The 24,702-nt window shown below is 43.1% G+C and overlaps 1 protein-coding gene across 10 annotated transcripts in view; it reads left to right on the top strand.

Annotated features, from left to right (window-relative positions):
* The window catches only part of LOC100081375 (PDZ and LIM domain protein 5), a 205,032-nt gene that overhangs the window by 158,761 nt on the left and 21,569 nt on the right, over nt 1-24,702 (top strand). For 4 of the 10 annotated variants that reach the window (XM_029076919.1, XM_029076923.1, XM_029076920.1 and 1 more), the window contains 4 exons: nt 937-954; nt 2,846-3,018; nt 4,349-4,385; nt 18,606-18,775. In XM_029076919.1, the coding sequence (XP_028932752.1) occupies nt 937-954; nt 2,846-3,018; nt 4,349-4,385; nt 18,606-18,775 (398 nt within the window). Of the gene's footprint in view, nt 1-936; nt 955-2,845; nt 3,019-4,348; nt 4,386-4,983; nt 6,140-18,605; nt 18,776-24,702 lie in introns of those variants that run through there. The other 6 variants (XM_029076925.2, XM_039913703.1, XM_029076926.1 and 3 more) reach the window with 2 other exon arrangements.

Below are 24,702 nucleotides of genomic sequence, written 5' to 3'. Positions count from 1 at the left end.
ACAGATGGATTCTGGCTTCCACGCAAACTTCTTGATAGATTGGGTTTGTATAACAAACTGACAGATGGTTCTGTTCAGCCTGCCATTTTTTTCCCCTCTAAACTTTTGAAAGAATTCTGACTAGTTTTTTGGGGTTTTTTGTGGTATTTTTTAGGCACTAACTATGTGCCAGTCACTGTACTAAGCCCTGGGGTAGATACAATCTAATCAGGTTGGACGCAGTCCCTGTCCCAGGTGGGGCTCACAGTCTTAATCCCAATTTTACAGATGAGGGGACTGAGGAATGGAGAAGTGAAGTGACTTGCTTTGGGGAAGGAGGGATGATGGAGAAGAAAAGGGGTGTGCTGGTAAATCATAGTAGATCAAGTACTAGGGTACTGTCGTGTGAGTTTTACCGTCTTTGAGAGGAACAAGGGGGGCTGGAGCAGGCGAGGGAGAGGTGCTGGGAAATGGCCAAGCCGATGGGAAAGAGATGAAGAAAGTGGAATGGAGAAGAGTGGGAAGAGGATATGTGAAGACAATGTGTGGGAACCCCTGGGGCAGATGCAGAAAGAAGGTTGTAAGGTAGAAGGGTTGATTGATTGATTAAAGGGTCTGGGTTGGAATGAGCGTCATAGTTCAGTGCTCAGAAGGCTAGGCTGGTTAATTATGCTGTTGCCTTATGTAATTCAGCAAAAATTCTATTTAAATCCAGTGTTCCCTGTAACTGGAACAATATTGAGTGTGTCTCCATACCATATCTCACATAATGCTGTATAAGAAATACTAATCCATTCAAATTTTCTGCAAATCATTTAATCTGAATTTCCTCAACTCATCATTTTAGCTATTTCTCTTGTTTCGTGGATTCTGAATTTTCTTAGTTACCTGATTGTCATTTTCTCTTCTTTTCTCCTTTTTCCTGGAAACCTCTCTTGGTTGGTGTCAATAACAAAGGAAAACCCCTCCTAAACGGTAACTGCTGGGATCCTTTACAGCTGTCTAACCCTGTCTACCGCTGTCTAATGCTGCTTCGTACTTGTTTGAACGGCAAATACGTTTTGTCTTTGTTGTTGGGAAGTGGAGAGCTCAGCGTTCTGACCATCGGCAGATTGACTGGGGGCCTCTGAGCTGCATTCTGAGCTGCACTCTGTGCCGCACAATGCTGACAGGGACGGTCAGCCCTGTCATCGGACAGCTGATGTGGGAAGAGAGAGATCGGGTTTGACCCGATAAAGTCCAAGAGGAGGAAGCGGCTGAAGTGATCTTCGCTGGCTCAGGGAGTCACACGGCCCATGTCCTGACCTACCATCCTGCCCCTCGCCCCTGCAGAGCTGGTGGGCCTGACCGGACTTTTCCCAGTGAGGGCCCCGGTGACAGTGGCAGTAGCAGCAAAGGGAGGATTCTGAGGAGACAAGGGAAAAGGGAAGATGGGGTCAGGGATGGTTCAGGAACAAAGCAGCGGCAGCCACTATCTCCCTATAATTTCCACTGCTACCTCCTCTCCTATCTTTGCATATGCTTGGCGGGGCAGAGGGTTGTGTCTCTGTGTGGTGGGTGTTCACCGGTGGCTTAGTGGAAAGAGCCCAGGCTTGGGAGTCAGAAGTTATGGGTTCTAATCCCGGCTCCGCCACTCTTCAACTATGTGACTTTGGGCAAGTCACTTAACTTCTCTGTGCCTCAGTTACCTCATCTGTAAAATGGGGATTAAGACTGTGAGCCCCATGTGGGGCAACCTGATTCCCTTGTATCTACCCCAGCGCTTAGAACAGTACTTGGCACATAGCAAGCGCTTAACAAATACCATTATTATTATTATGTGCACCAGTGTGTGGGGGAGATGTGACTGTGTGTTGAGGTGTGTGTGGGGGGGCGTGTCTGTGCCTGTTTCAGGGTGTGTGTGTGTGAGTCTGTGTATGTCGGGGGGTATCTGTGAGGGTGGTTCTTTCCTGCAAATTTCCCCTTTTCCCAGACTACATTTTGTCCCAGAATCCCACAGATAACTATCCCGCCCACTCGCAAGAATCCGTATAGTCTGCTTCCTTCAGGGCTCAAGACAACACCCTTACTTTTATCAGTAACAGAAATAGCCACATGTACTTTTGGGTGTGAGCAAAGGGGTAAGAAAGCAGGAGAAGGTATGATGGCATAACAAGGGTTTTAGGGAGGTAGTGTAGTAGTAATGGGATTTATTATACACTTACTGTGGGCAGCGAACTGTACTGAGAGCTGGGAAAGAATACACAGGTGGGAATTAGACATTGTCTCCATCTCTTCAGGATTTAAGAAGGGGAGGGATGTGGTTCTGTAGTAATGAGCTGGGAGGGTTTAGACTGTAAACTCATTGTGGGTGGAGAATTATATTGTTATGCTCCCAAGCTTTCAGTTCAGTGCTTTGCACACAATAAGGCTTCAGTAAATAGGATTGATTGACAGAAATAATGGCCTGTTACCAATCAAATGCAGACTACTCTCATACTACACACCTATCACCTTTGGGAAGCAGCAGTGGGCCCAGGAGTCAGAAGGACATGGGTTCTAATTCCGGCTCTGCCCCTTGTCTGCTTTATGACTCTGGGCAAGTCACTTCATTTCTCCACACCTCCATGACCTCATCTGGAAAATGGGGATTAAGACCATGAGCCCTGTGCAGGATAAGGACTGTGTTCACCCCAATTTGCTTGTATCCAGACCCACGCTTAGTACAGTGCCTGGCACATAAGTGCTTAACAAATACCAACATTATTATTATAATGATTACTACGGTCAAACTGACACTTGGATGTGTGACTTGTTCAATCCTTTTCCTTCACACCCTCCCCCACACCAATTGTAATTATTCCTTTTTTCTTCCGGGTGTAAACAGCCCACCCAGGAAGCACATTGTGGAGCGGTACACAGAGTTTCATCACACCCCCACTCCGAGCGACGCAAGTAAGAAGAGATTGATTGAGGACACGGAAGACTGGCATCCGAGGACGGGAACCACTCAGTCTCGCTCGTTCCGAATCCTGGCCCAGATCACCGGCACCGAGCACTGTGAGTCCCTGCTGAGCCGTGGGCGGGAGGACTGAGTTGGAGGCCGCCGCGGGCGAGGACACATGGGCTCGGGAGGGAGGGAGGGAAAGAGTAGGCAGAAGTAGCTTGGTCCAGTGGTTAGAGCACGGGCCTATGAGTCAGAAGGTCATGGGTTCTAATCCCGACTCTGCTACTTGTCTGCTTTGTGACCATGGGCAAGTCACTTCACTTCTCTGGGCATTAGTTATGTAATCTGTAAAAGATGGTCAGCCCCATGTGGGACAGGGGCTGTCCAACCTGATTAGGTTGTATCTACCCCAGCTTTTAGAACAGTGCTTGACTGTTGCTTAAGTGCTTAACAAATGCCATCATTATTGTTATTATTTTCCATTCCTTAATCATTTTTCTGGGGTGAAATGGATTTTCTGTGTCATTAAATTTCCCTCAAAGAAATTAAGCATTTTAGGAGTCAGTAGATTTGAATGAATGGAAAAAATCCTGACCTTTGCCTCGTGACTTTCTTGAGGGGAAGTAGTGTCCTGCTGTGGGGTTGGGGATGGGATTATTATTATTATTATTATCACCATCATCAGTATTATTAATAGTGATATTTGTTAAGTGCTTACTATGTGCTAAGCACTGTCCTAAGCGTTGGGTAGGTACAGGATTAACAGGCTGGACACAGTCCCTAACCCATATGTATTTCACAGTCTAAGCGGGAGGGAGAACAGGTATTTAATTACCATTTTACAGATGAGGTAACTGAAGCACAGAGAAAAAAGTGACTTGCCCAAGGTCACACAGCAGGCAAGAGGTGGAGTCAGGACTTGAACCTGGATCCTCCAGCTTCCAGTCCCTTGCTCTTTTCACTGAACTCAAGAGCCCCTGGAGATCTAGAATCAATCAATCAATCAGTATTATTTATTGAGGGTTTATTGTGTGCAGAGCACTGTACTGAGTGGTCTGCACACAATAAGCGCTCAATAAATACCATTAAACAAATAAATACAATTAGGGAAGCAGCGTGGCTCAGTGGAAAGAGCCTGGGCTTCGGAGTCAGAGGTCATGGGTTCGACTCCCAGCTCTGCCACTTGTCAGTTGTGCGACTGTGGGCGAGTCACTTAACTTCTCTGTGCCTCAGTTCCCTCATCTGTAAAATGGGGATTAACTGTGACCCTCACATGGGACAACCTGATGACCCCGTATCTACCCTAGCTCTTAGAATAGTGCTCTGCACGTAGTAAGTGCTTAACAAATACCAACATTATTATTATTATCATTGTAGGATGCTTGTTAAGGACAGTTTACCAACTACTTATAAATAGTGACAATGTTATACACTGTTTTGCAGTGAAAGAATCGGAAGCTGATAATACAAAGAAAACCAAGTGAGTTTATTTCATTTTTTTTTAACTGAGGGTTTTCCTGGTTTATTTTCTTTTGTGGAATTTTGAAATGTCTGGAATGATGGTTTAGTCTGTTTTCTGTTGGGGATGAGTACTTGAAATTCACATTTTGGTGTGTGGCATCGCAGTGGATGTAAATCATAATAATTATCATGTAGAACTGCTAAAACCGATGGTCTTGATGTCAGGTTAAGTGTGCTGAGATGTTCTAACAGCTGTCTGGGTGAATGGTTTTATGAGCAGCTAAATTGCATGACTAAAAGTTTCTTAAAATCCAGAGATTTTAGTCACAGTCTGTGATATTTATTGACAAGTTACCGTTTATAGAGCACTGTACGAAGCATTTTTGAAAGATCCATAAGTTACAAAATCTATTTACCCTCCAGATGCTTTTCCTGCTTGTTTAATCCCCTTGGAAACCTTGTCCGCCTGGATTAAAAGAAACTCTGAAATCAGTCTTTCATCCAGCTTTCGGTGTTCTGTGCATGGCACCTGTATGTTTCTGTCGCTGTGGAATGGGGAAAACCCAGAACGTCTTTATTTTTCTCTTATGAATCTTCTATCCCTTTTCTTTCTACAGGGAAAAGGTTCCCCTTCACGTCTTTACTCCCAAATACACAAAATTACGTGATTGGCACCATGAAGTTTCAGCACGTGCCCTTAACGTTCAATGAGCTGCCACAGCCCGCTCCACCTACGAAACACACCTTTTTGTCTCTTCTCTTTTTTTCAACTGCTTTGCAATACCTGCCTTTAATTTGCCTTGCGTTACAGTAGTCTTTTCTATACTTTTCTAACACTTTCCAACCGATGTATAAAGAATGAGGTTTACTTGTTTCACACTAATTGGTAGTTAACAAGCATTCAAATCCAAAGGAAATTATTCTCTCTGCGTGGGTGGATTTGTTTTTATGGCCATCTGACGTACACCCCAAGAAAAGGTTCATTTTGATTTTGAGTGTTAGACGGAAGAGGAGAAGGAGCAAAAAAGCATTGCTCCTCATTTGGGAGGGGACTTACTTCCCACGACAGTAATTCTGAGAATTGTTCTGGAAGTTTGCCACAATTTCAGCAGGGATGTTTAGATGGGATTGAACATCATGGAAAAAGTATAGAAGTGGGATAGAGATGAAAGCCCAAAGGAGGCTACTGGATTTTTAAGTTTGATACTTTTCTCACACATTAAGATCTCCTCCAAACTTATTAGGGTGAGAAAATACGGAGGGTCCCTGGGAGAAGATATGAGGGAGCCCCAGAGCCCGAAACAGGAAGTCGATTCTCAATGCTTTGCTTCCCATCTTCTTTTCTCAATCACCACTCGAGGAAGCAAGTAGCTTTGGCATGTTTGAGTAGAATCGAAGGGTTGTGTTCTACCAAAAGGGGTGTTTTTCAGCCGATGGATGTGTAATGCTTTAGCAAGTTTCCACTTATAGCTAAAGGTGATACAGATTCTTAACGAGATACCAATTTTTAAAGAGATGCAGATTACTTGATTAAATAAAAGAATGATCAAATTGTGGTCCCAAGGGAAAAAACCAGGTGAGGTCTTTGACACGGGGATGTTTATTACTTCTGAGATTGCTCCTCCAGAAAGGCCACTGCGTTGGTATTTATAGATACTAATAATACTACTTACCATCCTGTAATATAATGTATTATAGTAGTTCTATATTCCATAAGAGATATGCTTTTGGAAGTTTGAAAAGTGTTTTAATAAAATTGCTTATAACATAGTTTTCCACTTGTTCTATTTCTTGGAGGCACTTTGGCTTTGTTCTTCCAATTAGTGGTTATTGTTTTTTGGGGCTTTTTTATTGGTATTTGTTAGTCGCTTTCTGTGGGTGTGGCACAGTTCTAAGCGCTGGAGTTAGGTACAAGCCAATCAAATTGGACACAGTCCATGTCCCACATCAGAGTCGTAATCCCCATTTTAAAGATGAGGTAACTGAGGCACAGAGAAATTAAGTGACTTGCCCGAAGTCACACAACAGAAAAGTGGTGGAGCAAGGATTAGAACCCAGATCCTCTGACTTCCAGACCCGTGTTCTATCCCCCAGGCCGTGCTGCTTCTCTTAGAATTCTTGCTCTGATCTCACTGCAGTAAAGATTCTCTACCTTTCTGTGGCTAGCCACTTCCCTTTGTGGACTCTCCAGAAATTCAGTGGAGGTCAAGGGAACTTTTGATTTGTTTTCTTGATAAATCAAGAAATTCAATCACTTCTACTCAAGTGGGAGTTATTGTGTTTTTGGAATTCTCATGTTATACTAAACACTGTACTGTGGTAAGCTTTGAGAAGCAGCATGGCCTAGTGGAAAGAGCACTGGCCTGGGAGTCAGAGGATCTGGTCTCTAATCCTGGCTCTGCCACTTGCCTGCTGTATCACCTTGGACAAGACACTAAACTTCTCTGGGCCTCATTTTCCTCGTGTGTAAAATGGGGATTCAGTGACTGCCCTCCCATCTAGTTAAATTATGAACCGCATGTGGTACAGAGACTGCATCCAGTAATGGTAATAATTTAGTCAACAGAATAAGTTCGTGAAGGGCCAGATGATTTTTAGTTATCATTTTAAGACACAGCATCACTAAAATCTGGCCTTTCCTCTCCATTTAAGCTGTGCTACATTAATCCAAGCATTCATCCTGTTCCGCTGTGATTACTTTATCAGTCTCCTTGCTGACCTCCCTGCCTCCTGTCTCTCCCCACTCCAGTCCATACTTCACTCTGCTGCCCAGGTCATTTTTCTACAAAACCGTTCAGTCTGTCTTTCTCCACTCCTCAAGAACCTCCAGCGGTTGCCCATCCACCTCCGCATCAAACAGAAACTCCTTTCCATTGGCTTTAAAGCATCTTATCCACTCCTACCTTACCTCGCTGCTCTCCTGCTATAGCCCAGCTCACACACTTCACTCTTCTAATGCCAACCTTTTCAACTGTACCCTAATCTCATCTACCTCTCTGCCGACCCCTCGCCCATGTCCTGCCTATGGCCTGGAACTCCCTCCCTCTTCATATCCAACAGATGATCACTTTCTCCACCTTCAAAGCCTTATTAAAGGCACATCTCCTCCTCCCTGACTAGACCCTCATCTCTACTCCCACTCCCGCCTGTATCTCCTTGACTTTTACTCACCACTCCCTGCCACAGTCCAAGCCCCACAGCCCTTATAAATGTACAAATCTGTAATTTATTTATATTAATGTCTGTCTCCCCCTCTTATAAGCTCCTTGTGGGCAGGGAATGTGTTTGTTATATTGTTATGTTGGACTCTCCCAAGTGGTGGTACCTGGATTAGAACCCAGTTCCTTCGTTACTCCCAGGCTCGTGTTCTGTCCGCTAGGCCATACTGCTTCTCTAGCATCTCTCTGGTTGGAGCTATTATGAGTCAAAGGCAAACATTTCCTAGAAATTTTGCCGTCGTACACTGAAACAAATCATCAAACTGGATATGACATTGCACTCTGGTTTCTACTGTAATCCTAAATTTGCATTATTATCAGTCGATCAGTAGTATTTATTGAGCACTTCCTGTGTGCAGAACATTGAACTCAGCATTTGGGAGAGTACGGTTTAATAGAGTTTGTAGGCCCGATCTCAGCCCACAAGAAATTTACATCTGGTCAGTGTAACTCAAAGGTCATCCGTCCCCTAAATTACAGCAGTGGTAAATTTAACCACTCAATATTGGAGGCTTGTGAATCCATCAGTCATATTTATTGAATGCTTACTGTGTGCAGAACACTGTACTAAGCACTTTGGGAGTATACAATATAGCAGTGCCAGTAGACATGTTTCCTGCTCACAGCGAACTTAAAGTTTAGAGGGGGAAACAGTTATTAATATAAATAAATGAATTATGGATATGCACATAAGTGCTGAGGGGCTGAGAGAGGGGTGAATAAAAGGTGCAAATACAGTCTTGTGTGCCTTCCACTATGCCATGCTGTTTCTCAGGAAGGAGGACTGTCAGTCTTGGGAAATTTGGGACACATTAGTTTTGGAAACAGATTATCTTGTAAGTTTTTTCCATAGTAAATCGATTCAAGGAGGGAAATTTTCCTGCTAGCATTTCTAACTGAACTGTTGAGAAGGGGCTAAAAAGCTGTAAAGAACTCAGAAAATGCAGGCAAAACTGAGCATTTAAGGAGTAAATCTAATGTGAGTGAAAAAAACCCAACCTCTAAAGGACATGGAAATTCTCCCAGTTTTTCTATACTAGATGCTCCGAAAAATTTTATCACCATCATCATCACTGGTATTTATTGAACACTGTGTTCAGAGCACTGTACTAAGTGCTTGGGAGAGTACAAAACACCCTTCCATTATTATATATATATATATATATATATATATATGCACACACACATACACACACATATAATATATATTCAGCAATTGTAGCTTGGTAATAGAATATAATTATATTATCATTAAGTTAAATAGTAAATTATTATTATTGTTATGGCATGTATTAAGTGCAGTGGCCTCTGGGAAAGAAATCAATGAACTGGCTAAAATTGCCGGGAATGGGCAGATGTTGTCAACGCCCTCTCTTCAATGACCTGCCTCGGGCCTTGAACGCCTTTCCCCTTCATATCCAGCAGACATTCACTCTCCCCACTTTCAAAGTCTTATTAAAGGTCCATCTCCTTCATGAGGCCTTCCCAGAATAAACCCTCATTTCCTCCTCTCCCACACCCTCCTACTTCACCCTTGCACTTGGAATTTCACCCTTTATTCACTCCTCCCTCAGCCCACAGCACTTACATACATATCTGTAATTTATTTATATTAATGTCTCTCCTCCACCCCTAGACTGTAAACTCATGGGCAGGGAATATGTCTTCCAACTCTGCAGTACTATACTCCCCCAGTCGTTTAGTTCAGTGCTCTGCACACAGTAAGTGCCAAGCAGTCAGTTGGCTTAGTGGAAAGAGCACAGAGTTGGGAATCAGAGGACCTGGGTTCTAATCCCGGTTCCACTGCTTGTCTGCTGTGTGACCTTGGGCAAGCCACTTCACTTCTCTGGGCCTCAGCTACCTCATCTGTAAAAAGAGGATTAAGACTCTGAGACCCACGTGGGGCAACCTGATTACCTCCTTTTCACTCCAGAGCTTAGAACGGTGCTTAGTGCATAGTAAGTGCTTAATAAATACCATAATTTATTTATTTTTTATTACAGTTGATTCTGAAAATTCACCTCTAAATGATTTCCTGCAGGTAATAGTAGGTTGCCCTCTTGTGGCCCTCTCTGTTGTAAATTTAAGCTGTGAGCCCACGAGTGAAGTTGGATTACACTGGAGCTATCTCAAGAGTGCCCTTTCCAAAGTTGATCTTGCATGTTGAATTTCTTCACCACTTACTTAACCTTACAATTCACTATTTAAAATTCACAACATTTTCATTGGAATCACTGCAACCTTCTTGAGCTTTCAAGTAATGGATGGTATTTATTGAGTGCTTACTGTTTGCAGAGCACTGAAGTAAATGCTTGGGAGTGCAATATGGCAATATAACAGAGTTGGTATATACTGAGTTTACACACACAGTGAGCTTACAGTCTAGAGGGCTACAGATTTCGGAGGTTGCATTCGGTTCAGAGCTCATGTGCCAATCTGAAAGACAGAAAATATTAAGAAGGGGGTTTCTCCTTAACAGGAGAGTGGGGAGGGGGTCCTGTCATGACTTGCCTAGGAAAACTGCAGTTAACATTGACCTCTGTCTTGTGCCTCTATACTACCAAACACTGCTTATATTGCATTGTGACTTTCTCTTAGCATGCTTCCTAAAAGCAGTTTTTTCAGTGACTGTCCCTTGAAGTAGAGTTGAACTCATAGTTGTTCCCTTCGTCATTTCAGTTATTTCCTTTAATTACAAATGGTGAGTGCAGTTCTCATTTCTTTATCCCAGAGGTCCATGGAAGAGTCACGAAAGGTGTCATAAGTAATTCCCTCACACCCGAGAGTGGGGGATGCTGGGAAGTGGGCTCTTGTCCAGGACTTTTTCTCTGCCCCCTGCCAGCAGTACAGGACCCTGACCATCTTCTGCCTCATTCAGACACAGGTCCTTCCTTCCTAAGCGGCCAGGACTCAACCAACCCCTCTTCCATTCTTACCTTTCTCTCTCTCAGGCAGGGAGGTCTTCTGGGACTTTGTCTCTCTTCCCTCTCTCCCCTTCCCATCATCCATTTTTTCCTCCCATGGTCACATGGATCCCTCAAACTGGTTTCTCCCCATGAGGATCCTGGCGCCAACCCGTGGCTGGGGTTTTGGTTTAAGGGAAGGACAGGGATGGGGAAAAGTAGCCCCAGAAGCTCCTGGGAGTTTCTAAAGCGGATAGAAGTGAGAATCTCTGATTTATGCCTTGGCACCCCCATTCTAGTTCTGAGATATGGTGATTTTAAGAGATTCATTTTTGCCAGAGAAACCCAAGAAGTGGTGTTAAATTCCCATTATGCTCTGTACCTGTGAGTCCTTGAATTCCCTGTGTAAGATCAGGTGCCAGGTCCTTGAAATGAGAAAAGTGATTCATCAGATGTCATGTAGATTCGTGGTGTATTTTTCTTCCAAAGAGCTGAATGTGCTTGATCTATAATCCAATAAATGAGAAGCAGTATGGACTAGTGGAAAGAGCACAGGCCTGGGAGTCAGGACCTGTGTTCTAAACCCACATTTGCCACTTGCCTGCTGTGTACCTGAACTCCAGGTCTCCCTGAATCCTCTGCTCAAGAATCGCCAGCCTTCTCCTGATTTCCCTTGGAGACTAATCTCCTTGAGGGCAGGGATCGTGCATCTACTAGCTTCATCAAACTCTTCCAAGAGCTTAAAATAGTGCTCTGCACTGAGTAAAAGCTGAACACACAGTACAGATTGATTGATTGATTGATTCTCGGCTACTGTTGTCTCCCGTTTGATCATGGCTGTTTTGAGAGTGAAGTTCACTATATTTTGAAATGTTTTCCCTGCCCGTGGGTGACCCTTCTATAGATCAACATTCAGCAGCCTCCTTTCAAAAGAGTTAGTGTTTTAATTTAATATTTATTAGAGTATTTAATGGTAGTGTCCTAGGTCCTTCACTATGGCCTGGTCCATGAAAGATAAGCAACACTCAAGAAAAACCAGTTAAACTGCCCAGTTTGGAAATAGTGATCGTGAAAACCAGTGAATAATTTCAGTGTGTGTTGATATACCCTTAAGCCCTGCCAGGAACATTCAGATGAAGGGTAGCAGCTTTAATTTGCCAAGGGGGAAATCACAGTTGCAGGGAAACTCACTTTCCCCAGCTAAGGTTGTCAGGGAGCCAGTGGAAGATCTCCATTTTTCCATCTGACTAGTTCTTTCCTTGGCTAAAAGAGCTCCATCACACTAGTGAATCTTAAAGGGCAAAGCCCAGCTGTGACCTTCTGAAACTGCACTTTCAACTTGGGCGGAATTATTTCATGAAACTTAACTTTGTGGTAGGGCCACATGGTCTACAAGACCAGTATTTTTTATTGTAGTTCTATGACTTTATCTGCCTATAAAATGTAATACTTAACGGCCCAAGCATGTATACTTTAATAAGTTTCAATTAGTTACGGGGTTGTAGACCAAATGGTTCTACTTTTATTCAGACCGGTTATAGTATTTTAGCTTCAGTTAAAAAAAAAAACCTATTAAAGTCGCCGTGTGTGGCCCTGACATTTTTTCAGAGCAAAAACGTATTCCCATTCACTTCAAGATTTGTTCTTAGGGCTGACTTTTGTGCCCCGTATTATTCTGGTGCCTTTTGGATATAGTCTACTGTAGAAACTGGATTATCTAAATACTAGTAAACTGCAGAAATAGAGATCAAAGGAAGAAGGGTTAGAAGACTATTACTGTAATAATATTTAAGAAACCACCTTCCTTTAGGTGATTTCTTAGATGTCACTTCTTTAGGATTTAATAAGACCTTGGGTACTTCTAAAATGAATATTTTAAATGATTCTCCTAGGATGGGTAAAGCTGCAGAATTACTGAGGTGATGGATCAGTGGGGAGGGTTAAAACACCCTTGGAGGTATCATTTGATCTAAGATTTAGCTTAAAGCCACCCAGTAGAAAGGCAGTCACTTTGACCCTCTACAAACTACAGTCCCAACTTTCACTAAGGACTCCACAAGAGGTGATTTTCCCACAACCACCCTGGCTAAACCTGGCCAGCATTTGTCAATTCTCCTATTAACTTTCCTCCCTTTGGTCAGTAGTGAAGATTAGGAGTGATCGGGATTCTCATCGATATTCAGTTTATTCTGGGCCCATCTGTTTAATACATATTTTTATGCCTGCTTCCCCCAGAGGAACGTAAGCTCCTGGTGGTCAGGGAACGTGGCTTTTCCTTCAGAGATATCACCCCAGGGCCTCAGTACAGTGCACTGCAGTCAGTAGTCACCCAGTAAACCACATTACTGGTACAACTGCTGCTACTATTAATAACAATAATGAAGGTATTTGTTAAGCCCTCACTATGTGCCAGGCACTGTACTAAGCATTGGAGTAGATACAAGAAAATTGAGTTGGACACAGTTGCTGTCCCATGTGGGTCTCACAGTCTCAATCCCCATTTTACAGATGAGGTAATGGAGGCCCAGAGAAGTGAAGTGGCTTGCCTAAGGTTACATAGCAGACAAGTGGTGGAGCCGCGATTAGAACCCTTAACTTCTCTGTGCCTCGGTTATCTCATCTGTAAAATGGGAGTTGAGACTTTGAGCCTCATGTTTAGACTGTGAGCCTGTTATTGGGCAGGGATTGTCTCTATCTGTTGCTGAATTGTACACTCCAATCGCCTATTACAGTGCTGTGCACATAGTAAGCGCTCAATAAATACTATTGAATGAATGAATGAACCCTAAGGGTAAACCTCTCTACTGAGGAGCTTGGGAGAGTTCAACAGAATTAAGGCGCATGGCCCCTGTCCTTTAGGAGCTCACAGACCAGTAGGAAAGATGGATAAAAGTGATCTATAAATAAGGTACATAGAAGAGGGACAAAGCAGGGCATAGTTTACATTGAGGTGAAGTGGTCGGATAAATAAGTTTACACATGAAAATTCCAAGTAAGAATCCATTCAATCGGTAATTGCTGCTGATTAACTTGCAGTGCGTTAAGCAGTGCTCTACACACAGTAAAGTGCTCAATAAATGCCATAATGATAATAATTATTAGTATTATCCTCATGTTCTTTATAATAGTTCTTCATAGATCTGAAGTAGTTTAATCTTTCCCAGGTCATCTCTTCTCTGAAGGAGTTATTTAGTTTTTTTAAATGGAATTTGTTAAGTGCTTGCTATGTGCCAGGTACTCTACTAAGTGCTGGGTAAATCCAAGCTAACCAGGTTGGATACAGTCTGTTTCCCATACAGGAAACACAGTCTTAATCCCCATTTTACAGATGAGGAAACTGATTGTACCAAGAAGTAAAGTAACTTGCCCAAGGTCACACAGCAGACAAGTGATGGAGCTGGGATTAGAATCCAACTCTTCTGACACCCCGACCCGTGCTCTTTCCACTAGGCCACACTCCTTCTCAGTTTTGCCTAAATCCTCAGGGTCAGGGAGAAAGGAATTTATCTGTCCAGCTTCTGTCTCTGTGAGTGATCTCATTGAATCTTTGTAGTTCTGTTGCTCTCCATTGGATCCCTCCCTCCTCATACTTTGTTTATCCTCTTGGAAGCAGGAGTCTCGTTGAGTCTGAAGCAGTGACTGGTTGTATGGAAGAGTCACCTCTTACTTCTCCAGTTCAGTCATCCTGGTGTCATGTTTGCCCAAAGAACATCAGCCTGGCATTACTGACTCAATTTGTGACTCTGGTCCTGTGTTTTTATAGAGAATAGCTGCTAACATTGACCACCACTGCACAAAAGATGGGGAGATGATTTTGAAGTGGTTTGGCCTAGTGGAAAGATCCCAGGACTGGGAATCAGAGGACCTGGGTTCTCATTTTGGCTCTGCCACTTGCTGGAGTATGACCTTGAGCAAGACACTTCAGTTCTCCATACCTTAGTTTCCTCATCTGTAAAATGAGGGTTCAGTCCCTGTTCTCCCACCTACTTAGACGGCGAGCCCCATGTGGGACTGATTATCTTCTATCTACCCCAGGGCTTAGTACAGTACTCAGCACATAGTAAGCACTTTACAAAATACGAGTTAGCATTAGTATTAGCACAGGGACCCCATGAGGACAACAACTGTGCTCACCCCATAGTTATTGGGACTGGATGCCCAGGCATGCTGAATCCAGTAGACCCCAATCAGTGGCATTATGACCCAATAACTTAAATCTGCCCCCTTCCAATCCTCATTCCTCCCCACCTAAAACCCCTGCCTTATTTTTATACCCACATTAGAAATGATGCCTCTGTGTAGAAGGGGTTGTGTGGCTTTGGGTAGAGTCACTTTACTTCTCTGTGCCTGTTTCTTCATCTGCAAAATGCAAATTCAGTAACTGTTCTTCTGTCCACTTAGACATGGACTGCGTCAGACATGATTATCTTTAATCTTGCTTGGCACAAGGAAAGAGCTTAACTAATGCTACAGTTATTATTATAATCGAAGCATTAGCATCCATCTATAAGAAAAAGTCAAAGGTTACTTAGCATTGAAAGTAAACTTGAATGTGGAGTAATACTTTATTATTATTATTATCATGATTATATTATGATATTGTAGTATTTAATGGCTTCAATCCAAGTGTCATCCTCACTCTCAGATTTTGGCCTAAAAAACTTAGTGCATGTGGTTTTCCTCTTTTCCTCCAATGGTGGGGAGGCTGCATTCTTGCCCTGAGGGAAAGAAAAATCCCCATGTGTTTAATGCACACATGCACACAGTTCATTTTACCCACTGCCATGACACCCTGGGTCCACAAAAGCTCATACTGTTGGAAGAACATTCTCTAATTTCCACACAATCTTCTAGCAGCGTGAGAAGCAGTGTTGCCTAATGGAAAGAGCATAATCAGTAACATCACTGTGCATCCGTTTTGCCATCTGTAAAATGGGGATACAGTACCTATTCTCTCTCCTACTGATACTGTGAGCCCCATGTGGGACAGGGACTGTGTCCAATCTGGTTCATATCTACCCCAGCCCTTAGAATTGTACTTGACACACAGTAAGCACATGACAAATACTGTAATTATTATAATTAGCGAAAATGTACAGTGTAAACAGAACCACATGTGTATAAAAAGGAGCCACGGGGTATCTAATGCCTATTGTATTTTTACCAAAATGCAATATTGAAATTGGATGATGGTTAATTAAGAACCTATTTAAGGTCTTCCATATGCCTTTCCATTTCTAGATTTTTTTTCTTGTTTCCACTTCTAAGATTGTTAGCCTGTTATTGAATTGTTGTGTAGACCATTGTTAATTTCTCTCTTGAACTGATCCGGGATTCAGAGTGAATGTCACAATGAACTCCTCCTGAACAAAGAAGTTTTCTCTTTGAAAAATCAGTCTTCCTGCCTCCCAAACATCCCCAGTTGGAAGCTGTTCTTCACTTGTTTGACTTGAACAAACTGCAAAAGAATATAAACGTGAGATAAATTGGATCTTGGACACTGAAAGTTCATTTTTGCTTCTTGGGGAAGGACCATGGGGCTTTATTTTAGATTTTATGTACAAAGCCAACTGCAGAACTTCTCGCATATAGTACTGATGTGTAATATGGGATACGTGCACTTGTCTTTCTCTAAGAAGAAAACACATATAATTCAGTGCAGCTATGCTTCTTTACCCCAGCAGATTTTCAGGACATGCGTCTCAATAAAAAATAATAATAGTAATAATAATTGTGGCATCTGTTAAGCACTTACTATGTGCCAAGCAGAGTTCTAAGCACTGGGGTAGATACAAGGTAATCAGGTTGGACATAGCCCATATCCCTCATGGGGCTCACGCTCTTGATCCCCATTTTACAGATGAGGTAACTGAGGCACAGAGAAGTGAAGTGACTTGCCCAAGGTCCCATAGCAGACACGTGACAGAGCCAGAATTAGAACCCATGACCTCTGACTCCCAGGCCCATGCTTTTTCCACTAGGACATACTGTGGCATATCTCTTGTTGGAGAACCGCTTTTAGAAGTTGTGTCTTTCGTGCTTGAATTCCGCCACAAGGCTTCACCTCAGATCTGCCACTCTTAATGTGAATATCATTTTAACCGCAGTTCGTGGTTAGACATTTTTAAACCACAAACTTCTCTCTAAGACCATAAAGGAGATGGGAGCCAAATTTGGGGAAACTCAAGATATTATCAATCTCCCTGAGGCCATTTGTCATAAAGAGTTGAAATTAGTAACATTTACACATGTGGGAGGCCTTTACAGCTGCAGCTATTTCGGGCCTTCTGAAGAAATACACAACTGTATTTGTGTAGACTTTTCCACTTAGGTTGTCTTTATTGCTTTAATAAATAAGCCATAGGCTGTTCTCTCTGCATCTGTCACTTTCTGGATCACTGGCACATAACGTTGCTTTCAACTGGCATCCCTAAGAGCTTCACTCCTGATTAAAATCAGCCCTATGTAGTGGGAAGAGTTGGGAGTTTTGATGGGTCTAGGATGGCAGCTAATAGAACAAGGCTAAAACTGGAGGTCAGGAGACCTGTATTCTAATCCCACCTCAGCCACTGGCCAGCTGTGTAACTTTGGACAAGTCATTTAACCACTCTGGGAAATAATAATAATAATAATAATGTTGGTATTTGTAAAGCCCTTACTATGTGCCAAGCACTGTTCTAAGCGCTGGGGTAGATACAGGGTAATCAGGTTGTCCCATGTGAGGCTCACAGGTAATCCCCATTTTACAGATGAGGTAACTGAGGCACAGAGAAGTTAAGTGACTTGCCCAGTCACACAGCTGACAAGTGGCAGAGCCGGGACTCAAACTCATGACCTCTGACTCCCAAGCCCATGCTCTTTCCACTGAGCCACGCTGCTTCTCTTGGCCTAATGGAACAAATACCGGCCTGTAAATTAGAGGATTTATATTCTGATCCCAGCTCTGCCACTTGCCTGCTGTATGACCTTAGCCGTGATACTTAACTTCTCTGTGCTTTAGTTTCTTCATCTGTTAATTAAGGATAATATGTCTGGTCTCTCTAACCCTTATCTTGGGACAGAGACTGTGTCTCATCTGATAATCTTGCATCCACCCCAGTGATAAGCATATGCTTGGCCCCTAATAAGTGCTTAATAAATCCCACTATTATTATTGTTATTATGTAAAAGTACACCTCACTATGCCCATTAGTTAGCATCTCTTTGTCTGTTCTTAGCCCTGGTTCCTTATTTTTTTAATGATCATTTAGGTGATAATCATTTGTTGGAACACCTCCCCCACTTGATAATCTGGCAGAAAACAGCTCTCTCCAAATTCAACAACTATGGACATTTCTCCCATATATTTTGTTTACGGTGTATATTAAGCGCTTACTATATGCCAGGCACTGAACTAAGTACTGGAGTAGATACAAATTAATTACTGTCCATATCCTTGTGAGACACACATTCTTCATCTCCATTGCACAGATGAGGTAACTGAGGCACAGAGAAGTAAAGTGACTTGTCCAAGTTGATGCAGCAGGCCAGTGGCTGAGGTGGGATTAGAATTCAAGTCTCCTGACCTCCAGTCCTAGCCTTTTTCTGTTAGCTACCATCCTACAAATGGTAGTTAGTACAGTCCTCTGCACACAGTAAGCATTTACTAAATATGATTGAATGAATGAATATGGCCGTTGCCTAGGCTATATGGGGACATTTGCTCTCTTTGGAGACCTTTTGTCTCATTATGAATGCAATTCAACTGAGAAACGGCGTGGCCTAGTGGAAGGAACATAGACCTGGGAGACCGAGGCCCTGGGTTCTCATCACCAACTCTTCCACCTGCCTGCTGTGTGGTCTTGGCAAGTCACTTAGCCTCTCTGAGCCTCAGTCGCCTCATCCGTAAAATGGAGATTTAGTGCCTGTTCTCCTTTCTCCTAAGACTGTGAGCTGGGTTGTGTGGGACAGGAACTGTGGCCCACCTGATGACCTTGTATCTGTCCCAGGGCTTGGAAACAAATATAAGATAAATGCCACTGCTTTTGGAAGGAAGAAATGCCCATTTCCTTGTATTTTCATGTTACCACTTCCCGAATACCCTTCGCTCACCCCGCTCTCCCTCTCTGCCCTCTGCAGCAACACTCCAGCTTATCCTGTCTCCTCAGCGAGGAGCCCGGCAGAGGGAACTGAACCCCCCGCCACTGGCAGGCCAGGGGTGGCCAGCTTCTCCACTCCTGCAGCTTTCAGGCCCCCGGGAGCTGCCAACTTGGCCAAAACCCCCAGCTGGCAGCGGCCCAACAAACCAGGTAAGCACCACGATGTTCATTTTCCCCTTCCTGCCCGAAAACCTCACCCTCTGTCACCTAACCTCAGCTTGGGTTTTTTATTTTGTGTATTACGTGTTTTGCATAATCGTCCTTGTCCCTTGATCAGTCAGTCGTATTTATGGAGCGCTGTCTTTTTTTCAGAGCACTGGACTAAGCACTTGGGAGAGTACATTATAATGAACTTACAGTCTAGACCCAGTTTTAGTGTTTCGTTGGCCCCGATGTGTCTGTTTCCAAACCTCCTTCCCCTCCCCCTTGATGATAGTGATGATGATGGTATTTCTTAAGCGCTTATTATGTGCCAAGCACTGTTCTAAGCGCTGGGGTAGATACAAGGTAATCAGGTTGTCCCACATGGGGCTCACAGACTTAATCCCCATTTTACAGATGAGGGAACTGAGGCACAAAACTGAGGCCCAGGGAAGCGAAGTGAGTAGCCCAAGGTCACACAGCAAGCAGGTGGCCAAACTGACTAAAGCCCGGGTCCCCTTCCTCGCAGACCTGTCGTCTTTTCACAAGGCTTCCTGCCGCCTGCTGGACTTATTGAATAGCTCAAGAGCCAGGGCTTGGGAACAAGATACTTGTTTCAAATACCTGTTGACCCCGGGGAGATCTGTGCTAGAATGAAGCCTTTTTCTGTGGTGGGCAAAACTGGTTAAAGTGGAAACTGAGCGTGCTGTGGATTTGCACCCAGGTCGCTAAATCCAATCTGGGGTTTGCAGGGGAAAAAAGCAGTTGGATTTAGGAGTATATGTCAGTACAGCAGAAGCCCCTCCAGAGGGCGATGATAACCTTTGTCTTCTGTAAAGGGCTTTAAATGGCCTCAAGCTTCTGAAACCTCAAACCCTTAAAATGCACAACTTTCAGAGAAATAAATGGGGATTCGGGGAGCTTGGAGGATCTGTCCAAGAAACCACTTACTTCAAAGCAATCAAATTCACAAAAAGAGAATTTGTTTATATTATGAGTGAGTTTTAAGTTGGGATTTAGAGTAAATGTGTCAGTGATATGGACACTGTTTTTTTGGGGTGGGAGTAGCATTTATTTTTCATTACTCTGTAAAAGTCTTGCAGATACTGCCTTCCCTACTGACACCCAGCTTTGCTGCACAAATGGTCAAATAAATGAGAAGTGCCATGGCCTGATGGAGAGAGCACAGTCAAAAAATCTGGATGAGTGTTAATGAATAACCCAGGCACACAAAATCTAAAGGTTTCATTTGAGCATGATGTATCTTTTTGTAATAAATAATCCCTTTGGGTTGTGGAATCAATCAGTTGATGGTATTAATTGAGCACTTACTATGTGCAGAACACATGCTACACCTTTGGGATAGTAATGATAATAATAATTGCATAATAATAATTGTGGTATTTAAACAGTTACTCTGTGCCAATCTCTGGACTAAGTACTGGGGTGGATACAAGAAAATCGAGTTGCACACAGTCCCTGTCCCACGAGGGTCTCACAGTCTTATTCCCCATTGTACAGATAGTTAACCAGGCACAGAGGAAGTCAAGTGACTTGCCCAAGGTCTCACAGCAGATGAGTGGTGGAGCTTGGATTAGAACCCCATGGCCTTCTGACTCCCAGACCCAAGCTCTCTCCACTGTGCCATGCTGCTATAACAGTTGGTAGATCTGTTCCCTGCCCACGACGAGCGTACATTTTAGAGGGGTAGTGGGAATGCTTAAAGGTCTCTTCTTCATAATTATTCTTAGTAATAATTATTAGCATAGTTGAATACTGAGGATCTTAGAGCTAAGACCAGAAAACAAGACTGCAGTTCAAGGTCTGATTGAGAGTTTAAGAGCCACGAGGGAATTTTGAACTTGTCCAGGGTTTATGTTCCATGTTCCATTGCAGTTCTGTCTTAAAATTGACATCAGCTCACCTGTGGTTTTATATAGCCTGTGCTCACCAGGCCTCTTTCAAGAAAGCAGTGATGCCAAGCAGCTAATAAAAATGAACAAGACAAGGGATACAGAGCATCCCAGCCGAGATGGGATTGTATTCCTTTTCTCAGGGGTATATTTGACAAGAAAGATCCTCTGTAATTACTAATCGAATTGAAAAACAGCCAAGCAAAACACAACATTAGGCTACACAAAAGTTCCAGAAGGCTGTACTGGGTGAAAATAATCAGGCGAGACTGTGACTACTTCATGTGCTTGTCTTCAAGGAAAGAATACTTCCTGAAATCTGAACACCTGAACTAGGAACTTGGTTTATACCCTTTAAATCATAAGCTTCTTGTGGGCAGGGAACTTGTCTACCAAGTCTGTTGTGTTGCACTTTCCCCAACACTTGATACAGTGCTCTGCACATAATAAGAGTTCAATAAGAGTTCATCATCACCTTTGATGATGGTACCTTCGTGGATCCTTCGATGATACCTTCGTGGATGGAGAGGGTCATTCATCCCCTATCAAGACTCAAACATAAAAAGAAGAAACCTATTTTTGATTTTTTTTTTTTAGTGGCGTTTTAGAATCGGGGATTTATTTTTTAGGAATTAGATGAGCTCTTAACTATACTTATTTGTTTGTGACACTCTAATACATTTTAGGAGATTGGACAGTGATAGGATACTTAAACAGCTGCTCTTTGGTGAGCAGGAATGGAACTACTGTCCACAGGGGGAGCAGAAGAATCATTTTAGAGATACAATGAAGTAAATCCTCAAATGATGTAGTACATATCAGAGGATAGTTGGCAGGCAACTGCAAAAGCAGGTCAGCTTGACTTAGAGCAGTCAGAAATGTCAAGGAACAAAGACCTCAAGAAGTACATAACATTGAAAGGGAGAAAAGAAAATAAAGCCAGCCACAGCCTTTATGGGAAGCAGCGTGGGCCTGGGGGAAAGAGGACGAGTCTGGGGGTCAGAGGAGCTGGGTTCTAATCCCCGCTCTGCCACGTACCTGCTGTGTGACCTTGGGCAAATCACTTCACTTCTCTGAGCCTCAGTTTCCTCAACGGTAATATGGGGATTCAGTACCTCTTCTCCCTCCTACTTAGACCGTGAACCTCATGTGGGGCAAGGACTGTGTCCAACCTGATTAACTTGTATCTACCTCAGCACTTAGAAAAGTGCTTGACACATAGTAAGTGCTTAACAGATATCATAATAACTGTAAGTAACAAATGCAGCAGGGCTTAAAAAAGCAATCTGCACCTAAATCTGATGGAGAGAGATTGTCAGTTACCCACTGGTTTTATAAGCCCCACTCACATCCTGTAAAATCTCAGTCAGTAGGAATACCTACTAAGATATGCCTCAAGACAAACCCTTAAATTGTCATAAGCTTTTATAATGAGTTTTTTGCCACACTACTTACATCATTTCCCCCCTAGATGATAAACTCATTTTGGGCAGGGAACATATCTGTTTTTCTTTTGTATTCTGTTGAGTGAGAAGCAGCATGGTGTAGTGGATAGAGCAGAGGCCTAGGAGTCAGAAGGTCCTAGGTTTTAATCCCGGCTCCGTCACTTGTCTGCTGTGTGACCTTGGGCAAGTCACTTCACTTCTCTGGTCCTCAGTTATCTCTATAAAATGGGGATGGGGACTGTGAGCCCCACATGGGACAGGGATTGTGTCCAACTTGATTTGCTCTTATCCCCCCACCAGTGCTTAGTACAGTGCCTGGCACATTGTAAGTTATTAAAAAGTCACTATTATTATCATTATTATTATTATTATATTGTCCTCTCCCAAGCCCTTAGTTCAGTGCTCTGTACATAGTAAGCACTCAATAAATATCATTGATTAATTGCAGAATACTGTACTGTTTGGGAGATTTCAGTACAATAGAGGTGGTGGACACAATTCCTGCCTTTATGGAGATTAAAATCTAGCAATCTAATCTAGTGATTTAAAACACTACCACATCTTATTTTTATTTAATGGTATTTTTAAGCGCTTACTATGTGCCAGGCACTGTACTAAACACTGGGGTTATTACAACCTCTTCAGATTGGACACAGTCCATGTCCCTCATGGGGCTCACTGTCTCAGTCCTCATTTTTCAGGTGAGGGAACTGAGGCCAGAGAAATTAAGTGGCTTGTTCAAGGTCACATAGCTGACAAGTGGCAGAGCTGGGATTAGAAACCAGGTTCGCTGATTCCTAGTTTCATGCCCTTTCCACTAAGCCATGCTGCTTCTGGTAATAAGTGGTAATCATAATCGAGGTGGTTGTTTGGTGCTTATTATGTGCACGCAGTGTGGTAGATTCAATATAAGCAGATCAGAGTTCACAGTCTAAGTCATGGTATTTACTGAGCACCTACTGGGAAAGTCCAAAAGAAGTATAAGAGGCCCTTCCTGCCTACCTAGAGCTTACACTCTAACTGGAGAGCCACATATAAAAATATTTATGACTAGATGAATGAAGTGACTGTTGGTTTGATGCGATTTGGAGTCTCGGGAATTCACCAGGAATTCTTCGCACTTGATATTTTCTTTATCAGTAGGTTCCATCAGCTCTTGATTAAACTTCATTTTCTCTCCAATTCCCCAAATGACTAGTCATTGTTGTTGAAAAATCCATCTCAGAAGAAAGTGCAACTGATTGGTAGGGCAGAGGGTAGCTTAAAACCTACACGAGTATTTCATCTTTTTCCTAATAGTGTTACTGCTGCCTCCCTCCTATCATCCTGTCACTAGGCAAGGCAAAATTAGGACATCTTTGCTTTCCAAGGGGCAGACGCTACATTCATCTAATCCTGAGCCAGGAGTCTTCAATTTATTTCATATGTTACCGCTCATACTTTGGTGCTAAATGCTAAATTCTGCTTTTCTTCATTTATAAGGAAATACCAATCAACGAAATATGCTAGCTACTTTCTCCCACTTCATCTTTTCCTAAATGCTCATCACTTGGTTGGCTTCAATCTGACAATCTAAATGTTCATCTTCATTCTGTCCTTCACACCAAGGTGATCAGACCATTAACATTTTCTAGGGCAGTGAGGAAATCTCCACAAATTTTTCATATTTGCCAGTCATAAAATGGTCATTGCTTATCACTGAACAACTCTTCTGGCTTAAATTAAGGTAGTAAGAAGACTTATAGAGATTGGTGGTGGGAAGGGAGGAGGGAGGACTTCAAGAAATCATCTGTCCTAAGCTTCTCATCCTCCAAGGATAACAGAACAGAAGAGAGTTCTGGGAATTCGAGGATATCCTTGCTTCAAGGTGAGAGGCCAGTTCCAGCACAAGAATGTCCCATCCTTCCCCTGCCATGAACTAGGTGTGTTGTGGGCACCCAAAGGTGCCCCCAGTTGAGGATTTGCAGGGGCTGTGAGTCCCAGAAATGTGTGGAGCTTGAAATCCCTTCCCAAGCAACCAAGCTGGTGTTTTTGTCTTTTAAAATAGTCTTTATTAAGCACTTACTAGGTGCCAGGCACTGTACTAAGCACTGGGGTAGATACAAGCTAATTAAGTTGGACAACATAGTCCATGTCCCACATGGGGCTCCCAGTCTTAAACCCTGTTTTACAAATGAGGTAGCTGAGGCTCAGAGGAGAGAAGTGACTCACCCAAGGTCACACAGCAGACAGTGACAGAGCCAGGACTAGTACCTAGGTCCTTCTGACTCCCGGGCCCATGTTCTATACACTGGGCTACACTGCCCAAGCTATTGCGTTTAACATGTTGAGGGAGGGTGGAGAAGGGATTGTGACCAGAAGCATAGCTCCTTTTAAATAGGAAAAGAGGCACTTGGGTATTCTGTACTTCTCAAGTATCTGCTGCATCAAGTGGCACTCAGTAAATGCTCTTGTTACTGCTGCTATCAGGTGGTTTGCCTCAAGATCTATATGGCACTCCTTTTACCATTAACATGGACATATCCAAAGCAGATGGTTCTCTTTCTCTCTTTTTTTGGGGAATGATATTTGTTAAGTG

Source organism: Ornithorhynchus anatinus, chromosome 12 (genome assembly GCF_004115215.2).
Source record: "Ornithorhynchus anatinus isolate Pmale09 chromosome 12, mOrnAna1.pri.v4, whole genome shotgun sequence".
Lineage (NCBI taxonomy): Eukaryota > Metazoa > Chordata > Mammalia > Monotremata > Ornithorhynchidae > Ornithorhynchus > Ornithorhynchus anatinus.
This window is presented reverse-complemented; position numbering and strand designations above follow the sequence as displayed.